This window comes from Geotrypetes seraphini, chromosome 1, assembly GCF_902459505.1.
Source record: "Geotrypetes seraphini chromosome 1, aGeoSer1.1, whole genome shotgun sequence".
NCBI lineage: Eukaryota > Metazoa > Chordata > Amphibia > Gymnophiona > Dermophiidae > Geotrypetes > Geotrypetes seraphini.
This window is the reverse complement of record NC_047084.1, coordinates 163790803-163807317: the sequence shown is the minus strand read 5'-3', so window position 1 is coordinate 163807317 and position 16515 is coordinate 163790803. Positions and strand designations below refer to the sequence as shown.

The 16515-nt window shown below is 46.7% G+C and overlaps 1 protein-coding gene across 5 annotated transcripts in view; it reads left to right on the top strand.

Moving 5' to 3' along the window:
• Positions 1 to 1797: 1797 nt before the first annotated feature.
• Positions 1798 to 16515, top strand: part of DCHS2 (dachsous cadherin-related 2) — a 203801-nt gene continuing 189083 nt past the window's right edge. For all 5 annotated transcript variants that reach the window (XR_004539141.1, XM_033941022.1, XM_033941032.1 and 2 more), the window contains exons 1-2: positions 1798 to 3910; positions 14960 to 15151. Coding sequence is in view for 4 of the 5 variants with exons in the window: in XM_033941022.1 (XP_033796913.1) it covers positions 2090 to 3910; positions 14960 to 15151 (2013 nt within the window). In the remaining variant the exon portion in view is untranslated. The remainder of the gene's footprint in view (positions 3911 to 14959; positions 15152 to 16515) is intronic.

The following is a 16515-nucleotide window of genomic DNA, read 5'->3' as shown; positions in this document are numbered from 1 at the left end:
ATGCTCTTCACTGCTCTGACATTCATAGGAACTCTATGACCGTTGGAGAAGCGCAGAGCATTCAGCATGCCGGTGGGCGATAAAAACCTGTTCTGCAGTTTTGTAAAAAGGGGGGTGGTATTTTTCATCTGCCATTTGGATACCCAGCCTTCCTATTTCCTAAGGTCTGCCTGCAATTTTTCAGTCTGCATGCTTTTTAACAACTTTGAACAGTGTTATCTGCACATTTAATCAGCTCACTCTTCCTTCCAATTTCCCAGAACAAGATCCCTGTAGTACTCCACTATGTGCCCCCTTCCATTGAAAAAAATTGCCATTTAACCCTAACCTCTATTTTTAGGGTCATTATGGAATTGTCAATTGGTTGAATCTCCAAAAGGAGTGTTATTCGGTAAAGCAGTAGCTTGTGGGGGTTTTGGCCAGGACAGATGTATTCTTTTTCAAAAGGCATGTATGATTGGTCATAAATGCATATTGCAATATTGGTTACAAAAGATCCTCCAAGTTATTGGCGTTGGAGGAATCAATTCCATTGTTTAATTTTATTTGAGGTTTTTGAGGTTCGTAAATTTCCTAAAAGAACACGTTTATTTTTAAAAATCTGGGACCTTTATATACAAAAATTATCCTCGAAAGCAAGAAGTATGATTCTTAATACTTTATATTAAAATATTAAGTAAATATTTTTAATATTTTTTATTTATTTGGTATTTCATGTCACTTTTCATTCTAGGGTAGGGAGGGAAATAGGAATGATGATTTTAATATATGTTAAATTACTTGAAATGTATTTCTGTTTAATTAATTTATTCTAATATTAAAAAAAAACAATCTAAAGTAATAAGGGGGGATATAGGAAAAAAATAGATTAGATATACAGTGGTACCTTGGATTACGAGCATAATCCGTTCCAGCATGCTCGTAATCCAAAATACTCGTTTATCAAAGTGAGTTTCCCCATAGGAAATAATGGAAACTTGCTTTGATACATTTCCCCCCCCCCACGAGAACTGGCATTGCTCCCCCCGAAGGCTCCCCTGCGATCCGGCACCCCCCCGCCGCCGCATACCGTCATCTGGGCACCGGCATGTCCTGTGCTTGGTGCCCGAAGATCGGCCTCCTCTTCTGCTGGGCCTTGAGCATCTGCGCATGCTCAAGGCCCAGCAGAGGAGGACGATCTTCGGGCACCGGCATCAAGTAAGAAGCGGCGGGGGGGTGCCCAATCGCATCGGGGGGAGAGGGGGGTGCCGGATCGCGTCAGGGGGGGGGCAGATCGCAGGGGAGGGTGACAGATCGCAGGGGGGGGGGGGGGGCGCTCGTAAATCGAGCCATGCTCGGTTTCCGAGGCGCCGATTTTGCAAATGTTTTGCTCGTCTTGCAAAACACTCGCAAACCGGTGCACTCGTAAACCGAGGTACCACTGTATATAAAAATATATTTTGGAAGAATGATAAAATATGTATGCAAATGTTTTATTATGAATTTATGGATTTAATTGTAATGAATATCTTTTTGTATCATATTATTGTATATTTATTTGATTCCTTCAATAAAATGTTATTCTAATAACCCTAACCTCTGTTTTCTGTCCAATAACCAGTTCCTAACCCACAACTGAACATTTCTTGTTATCCCACGAATTTTCTCAGGAGCCTCACGTTCCTAGTGCAAACTCTCAGCCCACAGCTCCAGTCTGTTCAAATGATATTATTTCGTTTTACATAGCAAACAACAATCTAACTATAATGGGATGTTTGGCTGCACGCTTGAATTCAGACTTCTGACAGGTTTGCACTGTTGGTTGGGTAGTCGCTCAGTTTGGGAGGCGGCCATTCTTCCCGCAGCAGCAATCCTACGTTTTGTCCTGAAGGCGGTGTGTAGGTGACTCCCGGTTACCCAGGGCTGGGCTTCCAGCGTCTGGCTGCAGTTTGCCCTTGGCTCGGTCACGTGGTGCTGATGCTGGGCTGTCGCCGGCATAAGCCGACACAGCGGCTGCCCAACTTAGCGGGACCTTCTATCGATACCGAAAACCTGGTCTTATTTATGAAGGAGGCACGGCTTTTCCGACTTGCGAACTCCCTAGGAGTAAATGCCTGAAGTCCCGGTGACGGCGCAACGAGTCATGCAGGGCTTCGGCAGAGGAAGGTGGCCCCGGCAGCAGCCCGTGCTCGGGCTCCTCCTGCACCTCTGCTTCTGCTCCCGGGCGCAGGTGCACCATCTCCACCTAACGGTGGACGAGGGGCTCCCGCCGGGCACCCTGGTCGGGGACATCCGAGCCGGCTTGCCCGCCGCCCACACCCCCGGCTACGGCGGCGACGGCTTCTTCATATCGGAAGAGAGGGGCGACTCGCCGGTGCTGGCCGACCTGCACGTGGACGCGGCCACGGGCGTCATCCGCACGGCCCGCGTGCTGGACCGCGAGAGGCGGCCGCGCTACCGCTTCGTGGCCGCCACGCTGCTGGGGGAACTGGTGCAGGTGACCGTCGGCGTCCGAGACGTGAACGACCACGCGCCGGCCTTCCCGCGAGACGTGGTGAGGCTGGATATCTCGGAGGTCAGCCCGGCCGGCGCCTCCTTCCGCCTGGAAGGGGCGCGGGACCCCGACGCGGGGTCCTTCGGGCTGCAAGGATACACTTTGCGGGAAGCCGAGCCCGCAGGTGGCGCTTTCTTTTTCCAGCTGCGCTACGAGACCGGCGCGGGAGACGGCGAGGAACCGGCTGCGGCGCCGACCTTGGATTTAGTGCTAGCACGCCGGCTGGACCGCGAATCGGCGGAGCGGCACCGGCTGCTGATCGAGGCGCTGGACGGCGGCAGCCCTCCGCGCACAGGCCGGCTGGAGGTGCAGGTGCGCGTGGTGGACGAGAACGATAACGCGCCCAGCTTCAACCAGAGCGAGTACCTGGCGGCGGTGCCTGAGTCCGCCGCGCCGGGGAACGTCGTCTGCCAAGTGTACGCCACCGACCCGGACTTGGGCAGCAACGGGGACGTGCTCTACAGCCTGCTGGGCGGCCGTAGCGGTCTCGACTACTTCTCGGTGGAGGAACGGAGCGGGCTGGTGCGCGTGCGCCGGCCTCTGGACCGCGAGACGCGCGCCCGGCACGAGCTACTGGTGCGGGCGCGCGACGCCGGCGCCCCGCCCGAGAGCAGCAGCGTCCGGCTCACCGTCCGCGTGCTGGACGAGAATGACAACAGACCCGAGCTGCGCGTCTTCTGGCTGACCGAAGGCGGCGCGCCGCGGGTGTCCGAGGGGGCGCCGCTCGGCGAGTACGTGGCGCGGGTCTCCGCGTCGGACGCTGACGAAGAGCGGGAAGGGCCCCCGTCTGTGGAGCTGCGAGGCGGCGCCGGTGCCTTCGCTCTGCTATCGGTCGAGCCCGGTCTCTACTTCCTCTGCGTGGCGGGGCCCCTGGACCGTGAAGCGCGGGAGCTCTACGAGCTACGACTGGTCGCCACCGACGCCGGCTCGCCGCCCCTCACGAGCCGGCGCACCCTACTGCTGCACGTGGCCGACGTCAACGACCAGGCTCCGGTCTTCGCGCGCCGCGAATACCGCGCCGCCGTGTCCGAGGCCGCTTCCACCGGCACGGCAGTGCTGCGGCTCGTCGCGGCCGACGGAGACTCGCCTGGGCCCGCCTCCGAGGTGCGTTTCTCCTTGGGGGGCTCCGCCGCCACCGCCTTCCGCGTGGACCCGCTGAGCGGCGTGATCAGCACGGCCCGGGCCCTGGATCGCGAGACGGAGGAGACGCTGCAGCTGCTGGCCGTGGCGACGGACCTGGGGGAGCCGCCCTTAGCCTCTACGTGCACAGTGACCGTGGCGGTGGAGGATGTGAACGACAACGAACCTGTCTTCCTGCAGCTGGTGTTCAACGTCTCTCTGCCGGAGCACGCCCCTCTCGGCCACTGCTTTCTTCAGGTTCTATGTTATAACATTTTATTGAAGGGATCAAATAAATATACAATAATATGACACAAAAAGATATTCATTACAATTAAATTCATAATAAAACATTTGCATACACATTTTATCATTCCTCCAAAATATATTTTAATATAGCTAAGCTCCAGGTTCTAAATAACCAATATAGTAGATGTGAGTAATGCATAGTATAGTGGAACAATAGCGTCTTAATTTGCAATTATGCATGGTTGAGACGTGCAAACATGGTACAATATTTCCATCTGTGTAATTAACATATACTGTAAATCAGTGTACAGTTTAGCAACCATGCATATAATGCAGTAAAGCTGATTAATAACATTGTAGACCCTAATTTAGAATTCAATTTAAAATCCTGATGTTGGCACATAGGGCATTATTTGAGTTACAACTATTATATTGCTCTAATCTAGTGTTATTTTGCACACCTAGTCACTCAGAGAGATCTTTAGATGACAATAGAGTAGCTGTTCCCCATATCTCAAAGGGCTCCTTTTACTAAGGTGCGCTAGCCCCACGCTACGCGGCTAGAACTAACGCCAGCATTTAGTGCGCGCTATTCCACGCGTTAAAGCCCTAACGCAGTTTAGTTAAAGGAGCCCAAAGTCTCACCTTGCCTCAACCAGAAATGGTGCATATTTCTACTTGGTTCCAATATTGTGGAACAATTTACCAGTAGAGTTAAGGAAGGAAGAATCATATCATAATTTTAAGAGACATTTAAAAGCACGTTTTTTTTTTTTTTCAAATGGCTCTCCCGAATTGAATAGTCAGAAACCACTTCACAGGTCGTGGACCTGATGGGCTGCCACGGGAGCGGACCGCTGGGCGCGATGGACCTCTGGTCTGACCCAGTGGAGGCAACTTCTTATGTTCTTAATAATGGAATGGGGACTGCAATCTGCCTTAATTTGCACTGATTCGTGTTGATTTGGATTTATTTATTTCATTTAACAGTTTAGTGGATATGTTTTAGAAATGTTAATTTCTTTGATGCTATCAAGCTCTGCCATTGACGGACCTGTGAAGTGTGCTGTGCCTGGGAGTTGTATTAAGACCTGCACTAAAATATGACTGTTTGCTATCAGGCCGCTTCAGAGACTTTTCTATCTCTTAAATTTGTTTTATTTTTAATTTTTTAATCTTCTTTCATTATTCCTATTTTCTATTTCTTTGATTTTTGATCTTGGAAATGTATTGTATGTTGTTATTACATATTTTTTGTTTATTGGGTACTTTAGCTAGATTGTGAGCCTTCGGGACAGATAGGGTAGTTTTTCTCAATACCTAATTTCATTTTAGTTTGATACATTGTAAACCGCTTAGGTCGTAAAATACAAGAGCGGTATATCAAATCTTAAATAAACATAAACATGTACATAGCATTCAAGAAACAGTAGTACCTTGGATTACGAGCATAATCCGTTCCAGGAGCATGCTCGTAATCCGAAATGGTCGTTTATCAAAGCAAGTTTCCCCATATGAAATAATGGAAACTCGCTTTGATAGGTTCCCACCCTCCACCCCCCCTCCTGAGGCCAGCAACGCTGCTCCCCCCCACGAGAACCGGCACCCCCCCCCTGGCTGCCATTGGGTACCCCCCCGCCGCTACCTGAGGTCCCCCCAACCCACCCGACCTCTTCTTACTTTGATGTAGCCTCCGCACCGGCACCAGCATATCCTGTGCGTTGGTGCCGGTGCCTGAAGATCTGCCTCCTGTGCTGGGCCTTGAGCATATGCGCATGCTCAAGGCCTGAGAGTTCACGTCGAACGGGGGCGCTCGCAAATCGAGGCGTGCTCGATTTTGCGAATGTTTTGCTCGTCTTGCAAAACACTCGCAAACCGGTGCACTCGTAAACCGAGGTACCACTGTATTTAGACACACTATGGGCTCCTTTTACAAAGGGTTTTTAGCGCATGCACAAAATTACCGTGCACTATAGTGTGTGGTAGCCAAAAATCTACCACCTCCTAAAAAGGAGGCAGTAGTGGCTAGTGCGCTCAGGAATTTAACGCTCACTATTACATGCGTTAAGGCCCTAGCACACCTTTGTAAAAGGAGCCCTATAACTGAGTCCACTGTTTGGTCTATAGTAAAGTGTAATATATAATATAACAAGAACCCCCCCCCAACAAAAACTTCCTGTAGCCCTTGACCACATTATAAATCAGGGGTGTCAAACCTTTTGTCTTTCCTGGGCCACATTGGATGAAAATTTTTTTCTGGGGCACACAAACACTAACAGTAGCGGCAGTGGCGTACCTAGCATATGTGGCACCCGGGGCCCATCATTTTTTGACACCCCCCATCTGTTGAAAAACATGATTTTTAGTAACAATCCACATGTCACACAAGAGTGTACCTAGGAAAAGGCAGCATCTTACATACTGCAATGAGCAGTATGTCAATAAACCCATTGTAAAACTAAATAAGCCAGACTAGTACAGATCAATCCTAACAGAAAACCATGTCTTTTCGACCACAGAACACAGAAAACACCTTCACCTGGTTTCAACAACAAATTTGGGACCAGATGGGTCTTTTCTTACCTTCAGTGAGGTCATGGACTCCTTCTCAATCAACGAATCTCATTTCTATAAATGGTTACAGCTGAAATCTTCCCTCAATAAATCAGGCCTATTACCTATTCCAGTAAACTCCACTCCCTCTTTATATTCCCTTTCCCATCAATTTTTAGCATTAGGTCATACAGCATCACACTTTTATAAACTTCTCAAATCTCTCCTTCCTTCCTCGCTAACCCCATTACACTCCTCATGGGAAGTGGACTTGGGGATTCAAATATCCGATGAAGTCTGGAATATGGTTTATAAATCCACTTTTCGAACGTCCCGCTCTGCATCCATTCTTCAACATATGTTTTTCTTGCTTCACAGAACTCCGTGGACCCCAGTCAAATCTCATAAAATCAACCCCACTTACTCCAATAAATGTTGGACCTGTCAAACTGAAGTTGGTACTCTTAAGCACCTTCTTTTCTCTTGCCCAGCAATCAGCTCCTTCTGGTCCTCAGTTTGGGCTACAGTTTGCTCAGTCTTCCAGATCAATATTCCACTGACTTACCAAATGCTCTTACTAAAATCTTCCGCAATATCTGATGATCTCTCAGACTCTGATCATCTTCTCTTTGATATTTTACTCACCTTGGCCTTAAAGACTATTCTCACTTATTGGAAGGATTTATCCAAAGCTTCACACTCTCATTGGTGGAACCTCGTTTGTCTCACATACAGAACTGAAGTGTATTTGGCTAAGTCCTCCAACAGGTTTCCTCGTTTCCAGCTCAGATGGAATCTACTGAAACTCTACCTGCACTCTTCTCTCCCTTGAGTGGACCCTTCTCTAGTCTTTCTTCTCCCTTCCTCCCTTTTCTTTTACTCATCTACTTATTCGTCTATCTACTTACTCACTTATTTGTTTATTTATTTACTCACTTATTTATGTATTTATTTTCTTTTTTTCTCTTTCTCTTTCTTTCTTTCTTTCTCACACATTTCTCTCTCTACCTTTATTTTACCTGGAACGTGCTTGTTTAGATAGTTAGGATACAGTTTGTTGTATTAGATATGCTATGAAGAAAATTTCTTGAGGAATGTACGAATCCATGTTCATGTTCTGCATTTCATTTTCTGTATTTGTTGATTCCATTCATTGGCATATCTTTTGTTTTCCACTATTATGGATTGTTTTATTCCATACTTTGTAATTTTGTAAAAATTCAATAAATAAACATTGACTAAAAAAAAAACTAACCCCTCCCCCTTTTACAAAACTGTAGTGTGGTTTTTAGCCCTGGTGGTAACAGCTCAGATGCCAACGCTAAAAAACGCTCTACAGTTTTGTAAATGGGGAGATAGAATAAAAATATGTAGACAAAGATTAAACTGAAGCACCAAGAAGCTGGACTTTGCATACAATGCAACACCACAGAAACAGCAATGCATCTCCCCTAAAGCAAAAAAAAAAAAAAATAATAATAATAAATATAATTTTTTTCTACCTTGTCTTCTCTGGTTTCTGCTTTCCTCATCTTCTTGTCACTCTCTTCCTTTCATCCACTGTCTACCCTCTCTCTGCCTCTTCTATATGGCATCTTCTCTCCTTCTATTCACCTTCCAGAAACTTTATGCCTCCCCCTTCCATCTCTCCCACACCCCATGGTCTGCCATTTCACTCTCTCCTCTCCCTTCCCCACACTTCCATCTGCATCTGCCCCCTTTCTCACCCTTCACACTTCCATACCACCCTGACCCCCCTTTCTCACCCTCCACACCTTTCCATACCACCCTGACCCCCTTTCTCACCCTTCACCACACTTCCATACCACCCTGACCCCCTCTCACCCTCCACACCCTTCCTTACCACCCTGACCCCCTTTCTCACCCTCCACACCCTTCCATACCACCCTGACCCCCTTTCTCTTGCCTTCACCACCCTTCCATACCACTCTGACCCCTTTCTCACCCTTCACCACCCTTCCATACCACCCTGACCCCCTTTCTCACCCTTCACCACGCTTCCATACCACCCCTTCATGCTTCCATACCACCCTGATCCCTTTTCTCACCCTTCACCATGCTTCCATACCACCCTGACCCCCTTTATCTCTTTCAACCACACTACTATGCTTCTTTCTCCATCGAAATCAGCAAGGTCCCGCGTTGAAGACTACTGCTGCCTCTGCTCCGGAAGAGGTAAGTGACGTCAGAGGGGGGCTGGGCCGGCAGATGCAGGGAGTTGCAATGACTGCGGCTGCCGGTCCACCCCCTCTGATGTCATTTATCTCTTCCGAAGCTGCGGCAGCAGTAGTTGTCATCGCGGGACCTTCGTGCACTTCAGTGCGGCTGCTGTATTTATGCCCTGGCATTAAAGACATAGGAAGGAGGCACTATGGACATGGGAAGGAGGCACTATGGACATGGGACGGAGGCACTAAGAAAATAGGAAGGAGGGAGGGAGGGAATAGAAAGGGACAATTGTTGGGCCTGAGTGCAGAAAGAAAGAAAGAAATGAAAGAAAGTTTTCACAATCAGAAAGAAACGCAACCAGAGACTCATAAAATCACCAGACAGCAAAGGTAGGAAAAATGATTTTATTTTCAATTTAGTGATCAAAATGTGTCCGTTTTGAGAATTTATATCTGCTGTCTATATTTTGCACTACGTCCCTCTTTTATTAAACCGCAATAGCGGTTTTAAACGCAGGGAGCCTATGAGCATCGAGATCAGCGCAGGGCATTCAGCACAGCTCCCTGCGCTAAAAACCTCTATCGTGGTTTAGTAAAAAGTATAGTTGTTATCTGCCTTGACCTCTTTAAAAACCCGTGGAATATAAATGATAATTAACATTTTCTCTGCGTACAGTGTGCTTTGTGTTTTTTAAAATTTTATTGTTGGTAGATCATTTTGACTTGGCCACGAAGGTAAGGGAGAGGGAGGGAAGCTGCTGAAAGACATCTAGTAATCCTTACAGGCTTGACTGCAGGAAATTATTTTTGTAAAATCATGTTTGTTTTGTGACTGGCATTATTTAGACTTTAATTTCTATGAATAAATAGAATGAAAATGATATAAAATTGCTTACTTGTTTTTATGTGCGTGCGTGCGCTGAAGGGAAGTGGAGAGAGAGTGGGCTGAGGACACTGAAGGAAAATGGGGAAGAGAGAGTGGAGAGAAGACGCTGATGTATAAATTGACAATTGTACAGAATATTGTTTCTTTTTATTCTTTATTATAATAAGTTTAGTATAAAACTATTATCCCAGGACAAGCAGACAGCATATTCTTAACACATGGGTGACGTCACCGACGGAGCCCCAGTACGGACCTTTTTAACTAGAAAGTTCTAGTTGGCTGCACCGCGCATGCGCGAGTGCTTTCCCGCCCGACGGAGGAGAGCGTGGTCCCCAGTTTCTTCGTTTCCGCGGAGCGAAGAAGACGCATGTGTTTTCAACGGCCATTGAAAAACTAATTTTTGCCTTCCCGCTCACGTATTTTTTCACTTTTTTTCCTTTTTTCTTATTGGATTCCCTTTATTTTTGTTTAAAAAAAAAACAAAAAAAAAAACTCATCGAGTTTTCTTTATTTTTTCAGGCCGGCCCCGGCGGGGCCTGTTGCCACCATACAGGCCTCCGGGTTCGATTTTGCGGAGGCCGTGTTTCCATTCATGCCCCCTCAACCGGGTTTTAAGAAGTGCCAGCGGTGTGCACGCCCGATCTCCCTCACCGACCCACACAATTGGTGCCTCCAGTGCTTGGGTCCAGAGCATCGTGCTGACACCTGCACCCGCTGTGCTACGCTTAAAAAGCGTACTTTGAAAAATCGGCAGATCCAGCAAAATATTTTGTTTGGTACCGGATCTGCCATGGAACCGGCTGCGACGTCGACGGCACCACAAAAGTCGGCACCGACGACATCGACACCACCGGACCCTTCCTCGGGGTCGTTGGGCCCAGGTAAGCCGGCTAAGAAGCCTCCCACTTCCCTTGAGCGCCCTCCTGCCACGGTTGCGACACCGGCCCTCCCAGCACCGCACCGGCCCCGCAAACGCTCCGCTCCGATCTCGGTGAGTGCCTCATCATCGGCCTCCTCATCGCCGGAGTGTAGAGCGGCACCTATGGTACCGAAGAAGAAAACAGCGGTACCGGTGCCTCCCCTGGACGACCGCATCGCGGCCATACTCCAAACACAGTTACAGGAGCAGCTGCAACAACAGCTCCAACAACTGTTGCCGGCGTTGCTGGCTCCGCACCTTCCGGTACGGGACCGGTCCGAGCCTCACACTGTCCCATCGGTGTCGACCCCCTCGGTACCGATTAATACTTCCATGCCGGTGCTCTTGGCAGAAACACCTGCAGTACATACCCGTGATGCTGCCGACCCTGTCCGGTCCCAGGAACGACATCGGTCTTCCTCACCCGGTACCGCCTCGGTGCGCTCAGGCAAATCTCTTTCAAAGACCCGCCATGCCGAGCCCTCCACACCGATGTCCAAACGTACGCACCCCGACGTTAGGGACCCAGATTTGTGGGAAGACTCCCCTCACGGTACCGAGGAGGACGCTTCGTCAACCGACGAAGAACCCTCCATGACCGACACCGTCTCCAAACCAGAGCAATCCTCTTTCTCCAAATTCCTTAGGGAGATGTCAGCAGCTCTTTCCATTCCCTTAGAGTCCGACTCTAAAAAGTCTCAGGCTTTCCTCGATGCCCTAGACTTTGAGCAACCTCCCAAAGAATTTCTGAAGTTGCCCGTCCATGACATCTTACGGGAAACTTTCTATAAAAACTGGGAAGCTCCCCTCACGGTTCCTGGAGCCCCTCGTAAATTGGATAGCTTGTACCGGGTTATTCCAATCCCAGGATTTGATAAGCCTCAATTGCCCCACGAGTCCCTCCTGGTGGAATCTACTTTGAAAAAATCTCAGGGTTCCAGTGTATATGCCTCCACCCCTCCTGGCAGAGAGGGAAAAACCATGGATAAATTTGGTAAGCGCCTTTTCCAAAATGCCATGTTAGCCAATAGAGCCAACAACTACACCTTCCACTTCTCCTTCTACATGAAGCATCTGGTGCAACAGCTCTCCTCCTTACAGAAATACATCCTGAACGTAAGGTCCCTCTTTTCCAGCAACATATTTCCAGCCTCCTCCAACTCAGGAAATTCATGGTTCACTCCATCTACGACTCATTTGAGCTGACCTCTCGCGCATCTGCCATGGCGGTGGCCATGCGACGTTTGGCATGGCTGAGAGTCTCTGACCTGGACATTAACCACCAGGACCGCCTGGCTAACGCACCTTGTCTGGGTGATGAACTCCGTCGGTGACGTCACCCATGCGTTAAGAATATCTGCCTGCTGTCCCTGGATAACACCTGTTACGGTAAGTAACTGTGCTTTCGAGGCTTGTGTGGATGGGATCAGATGGTTTGCGAGGATGGGGACCGAACTAGCGGGGACGGGGCGGGGACGGAGACAAATTTTTCCCCAGTGTCATTCTCTAGGCTCTGCCACAAATTGATTTCGACTATGTGCAGGCGAGTGGGGTGCCAGTCGGGTTTGACGTAGCTGTCGTAGCGCAAGTGGGCGCGCGGTATGGCTCTCAAAAGAAATCTTAATCATTGTACTACTGATCTTTGGCTCATTTGACTAATGAGTTTGCCTACCACTGGTCTAGGTGACTATGAGTTCACTCAGTAAGGGCCCCTTGGCAAATGCACCAAATTCCATTCAAATCCTATGGGCTTCAGGGTGGCAGAATTGCTGTCGCAGGATGCAAAGCATTAACTGATTCAACATGAGTTTGAAGTTGGTTGAATACCAGTCTTTCAAGTATGGTAATTTTGAAAGAAATGGAAGGTTTGATACTGGCCAGTAGTTTTTCGGAATAAGAGGATCTGCATTACTTTTTTTCAAGGGTGGCTTGAATGCTACTGGAACACTGCCTAAGTGTCAAACCTTTAAAAAGGAAGTCATATTGAGCATTGGAAAATAATTAATAAAAATAGTGCACATTTAATTTTCTCTACCACCATATTTTCCCACCCCACCCAGCTAGTTTTTCGTGCCACCTGGCTGGAAAAATTTCTAGGGAGAACACTGCATTGGATTTGTCGTTCACTTTTGATTTAGTGGACCTTGGTTAACTTCTTCACATGGTTTCCTTTCAAAGGTTGGACACTGTGGAGCTATAGTACTGGATTGGTTTTCATCATTTTTAAAGGGGAGAATGTTTCAGGTGTTAAGTAAGTCCAGTAGATTTAAGGTTTTTCAGCTTACTAGGGGGTCATCTTTGTTCCGAATATTGTTTTAGAGGCTGGCCAAAACTGCTTTTTTTCAATTTTGACTGAAACCAAAACTATCTGAAGATTTTTGGCCAAGATGAGAATGCATCTGAAACTGAAACCTATCACCTGGTTTCTGTCAAAACCGGAACCGAAAGTTTAGTTGTGTGACTGAGAGCCAGTGAGCTACTGGAGATTGTCAGAGCTTGCAGTCAGCAGCTCTCTGCTAAATCCAAAGGATATTATTACTCCTCCAGTCCCAGGAACTACAAGCACAGGCCGACAACAAGGTATTCTCAACAAGTCAGTGCCGATATACAGTAGAGAATGACACGGGGAAAAAATTTATCACTGTCCCTGCCCCATCCCCACGAGCTTGTCCCCGTCCATGTCCCATCCCCGCGAGCTCAGTCCCCGTACCTGCCCTGTCCCCGTGAGCACAGTCCCGTCTCCGCCCTGCAAACTGTCAGATCCCAGCCTCAAATAGTTATGATTTTATACTTAACTTATTTTATTGAAGTATAAAAAGAGATTATTCTGTACAATTGACATTTTATAAACAGAAATAATACAGAGCAAGGATCAACAAAACCCCGGTCTCCCTTCCCTGTCACAAATATCCCCTCCACTATTGTGAAAACTGAACAAACCAAATTACTACAGAATACTAAACATAGAAACATAGAAATAGACGGCAGATAAGGGCCACGGCCCATCTAGTCTGTCCAAAATCAAGCTAACAGAATACTTTAGTCACACATGGCAGAGGAGAGCAACTAGGGCAACTGCCCCCTGGTTAGAGAGAGCCCTAAGCTAGCTGGAAACTAAAGAAGCACAGCCTGGGCTTTGAGGTTCCCAGTTATGTCTAATACCAGCTCTAGCAGGATACACATTTCAAATCTGAAATATTCTGATAATTTTATTCTTCAAATCACATTGGTCTCAGGCTTTGGTTTTGGGTTCCTTCTGTCTTCATTGTGGCATAGCTAGCTCCTGAAGGTAAAATAGGCCCAAGAGGAGCTGGGGAGGAGATGACGAGTCTGACATGGGCACAATTTTTTTACCACAGGAGCAAGAATTTTCACTGCTTCCACGGGGCAGTGAAAGGTCTTGTCCCCATTCCCGCAGGGCGGTGAAAGGTCTTGACCCCATTCCTGCGGTAAACCAGTTGAAAATGTCCCCATTACTGCGGTGACCATGGTTTACTGCGGTAAACGGTCCTCGTGTCATTCTCTAATATACAGCACCCCATGAAATAGTCAGTTCTTTCTTAAGAAATGTTCACATATCAATTTCAAATCTTTTATTTATCTCTGGAAAAAGTGATGTAATTTCAGGTAAACAACAAAAATTTTCCTTGATTACTCATAAAACAAAAAGATATCCACAAAAATGTAATCCTTAAATGAACTTCTTTAATACAAACTTAAAACATAAAAACATGATGGCAGATAAATGCAAAATGGCCCATCTAGTCTGTTCATCTGCAGTAACCATTATCTCTTCCTCTCTAAGAGATCCCTATCCCATACCTTGAATTCAGACAGTCTTTGTCTCCAACACCTTCCGGGAGCCTGTTCCAAGCATCTACCAACCCTTTACACCTGAGCCTGCTAAAGCTACTAAAATGGTTGGTGGTCTTTGTCATAAGGCGTATGTGGACAGACCTAAAGATTTCAATATGTATACTTTGGAGGAACGGCAGGAGAGGGGGAGATATGATAGACACATAAATGCACATGAGGCAAGTCCTTTTCATTTGAAAGGAAGCTCCAGAATGAGGGCATAGGATGAACATAAGAGGTGATAGGCTCAAGAGTAATCTAAGGAAAAACATTTTTACAGAAAGGGTAGTAAATGCATGGAATAGTCTCCTAGTAGAAGTGGAAGAAACAAAAGACTGTCTGAATTCAAGAAAGCATGGGATAAGCACGTGGGATCACTTAGAAAGAGGAGGAAATAGTGGATTCTGTGGATGGGCAGACTGGATAGGCTATTTGGCCTTTATCTGCCATCATGTTTCTATGTTTTCTAAAATTACCAATGTTCTTGGAAAAACTACAAATTATGTAAGCTTTGTGAAGTTTTACATACAATGTATTTGGCCTTCCATCTACAGTATTGAGGTTCTGGTGATCTTTGTGTAGATACCTACTATTCAATCAGCATTAATCGACCATTTGTTCTCCTGATTTTGGGTTGTTTATTGTTGTTTCTCCAGGTGAAAGCCACAGATGCAGACTCGGGACAATTTGGTCATATCCAGTATTTTCTCTATGATGGGTTTCATAACTATGAGAGTTCTTACTTGTTTCACATTGACCCCAATACTGGTCACATCTGTGTGTCTCAGGATATTGATAAGGAAAAAGACCCATCAAGTTTTGATCTCTTGGTGAAAGCAAAAGATGGGGTAAGTGAAATGTATAATATACTTCTATAAAATAATTGTTTCCAATGCAGTAGTGATGGTTTGCTGAACCACATTATCCATCTGTGCTTGTGAACGTATTGCAGAAAATGTCAATCACAGCTTTTCAACTCCTCCTCCTTCTCCACGGTCTCTGCTGCCCCCTTCAGTTCTTCCTTCTGTATTTCTGATCTGCTCTGTTTATTATTTTTCAAATTTTTTTGGCCTCATGGATTTTTGTTGCAGTGTCAGAGGCCCTGGTTTCAAGGGACTGCTCTGCCTACTTGGAGAGAAGCTGACATTTAAGTCTGCAGCTGGCTTGGGGTCCTGTGCATCCAGCCTTCTGCAGATTTGTGGAGATCATGGTTCCAGGCCCTCAGCATGGTTCCAGGCCCTCAGCTTGCTTCCTTGACTTGGTCAGTAGATTGAGCGCATGCTGTAAGACATCAATAGTGGACCTGCGGGGGGTGTAGAGTAGTGCTGCCCGATTTCCGATTCAAATTGATTTACTGATTCACTTTGGGTGAATCGATTCAGATCAATTAGTTTAAAAAAAATAATCGGCCTGGCTGATTCAGTGAACAACCCTCCTCCTTCAGGGTGAAAGCAAAACTAGTCTAAAAAGCCAAGGTTAAAAACAGAGAGACGGACAAAAGGCAGTTAAAAACGTTTGAAAATTGGGATAAAAATTAAATATATAAGGACTTACGTAAAAGGAAGGCAAGAACTGCAGAAAAACTGAAGAACCCTGGTGAAATACGTGGCAAAAAAAGGGGGCATTTAAAAAGGCAAAGAGATGATGTCAAGTGAGGAAAGAAGCAACAAACTTTATTTGAAAGACACAGGGAGCAAAGCAAGGACTGGAATAAAGGGATACGTACTGAAAAAGGGGGGTATGGAGTTTGAAGATAAAGAATGAAATGTTTTGAGTCTGGTTATTTTCCGGTGCCTACATTCAAGACAGGTACCATAGATTCCATGTTTTATTTTATTCAACACATTTTCCTTCCCTCTGCCAGTGTTTTTTTTGTTTCTGCTGTTTCATGTAGACTCCCAGCTGTACTCGGCTTTTTGCTTTGCTGCTCCTTGCTTTCAGTTTTGATTTTGATTTTCAAATTATACTTTGTTCACATATGAGTTCCGCTTTATGTCTTCAGTTATGACCCTCATTGCGTGTTGCAAATTTACATGCCCATTATTTTTAAATTGTCCACTCATTAGCTTAACTTTGGCTGTAATTGTATGTTATCCCAGGACAAGCAGGCATGATATTCTCACATGTGGGTGACGTCATCTACGGAGCCCCAGCGCGGACAGCTTTTCAAGCAAACTTGCTAGAAGTTTCAAGTTTGCACACTGCACCACGC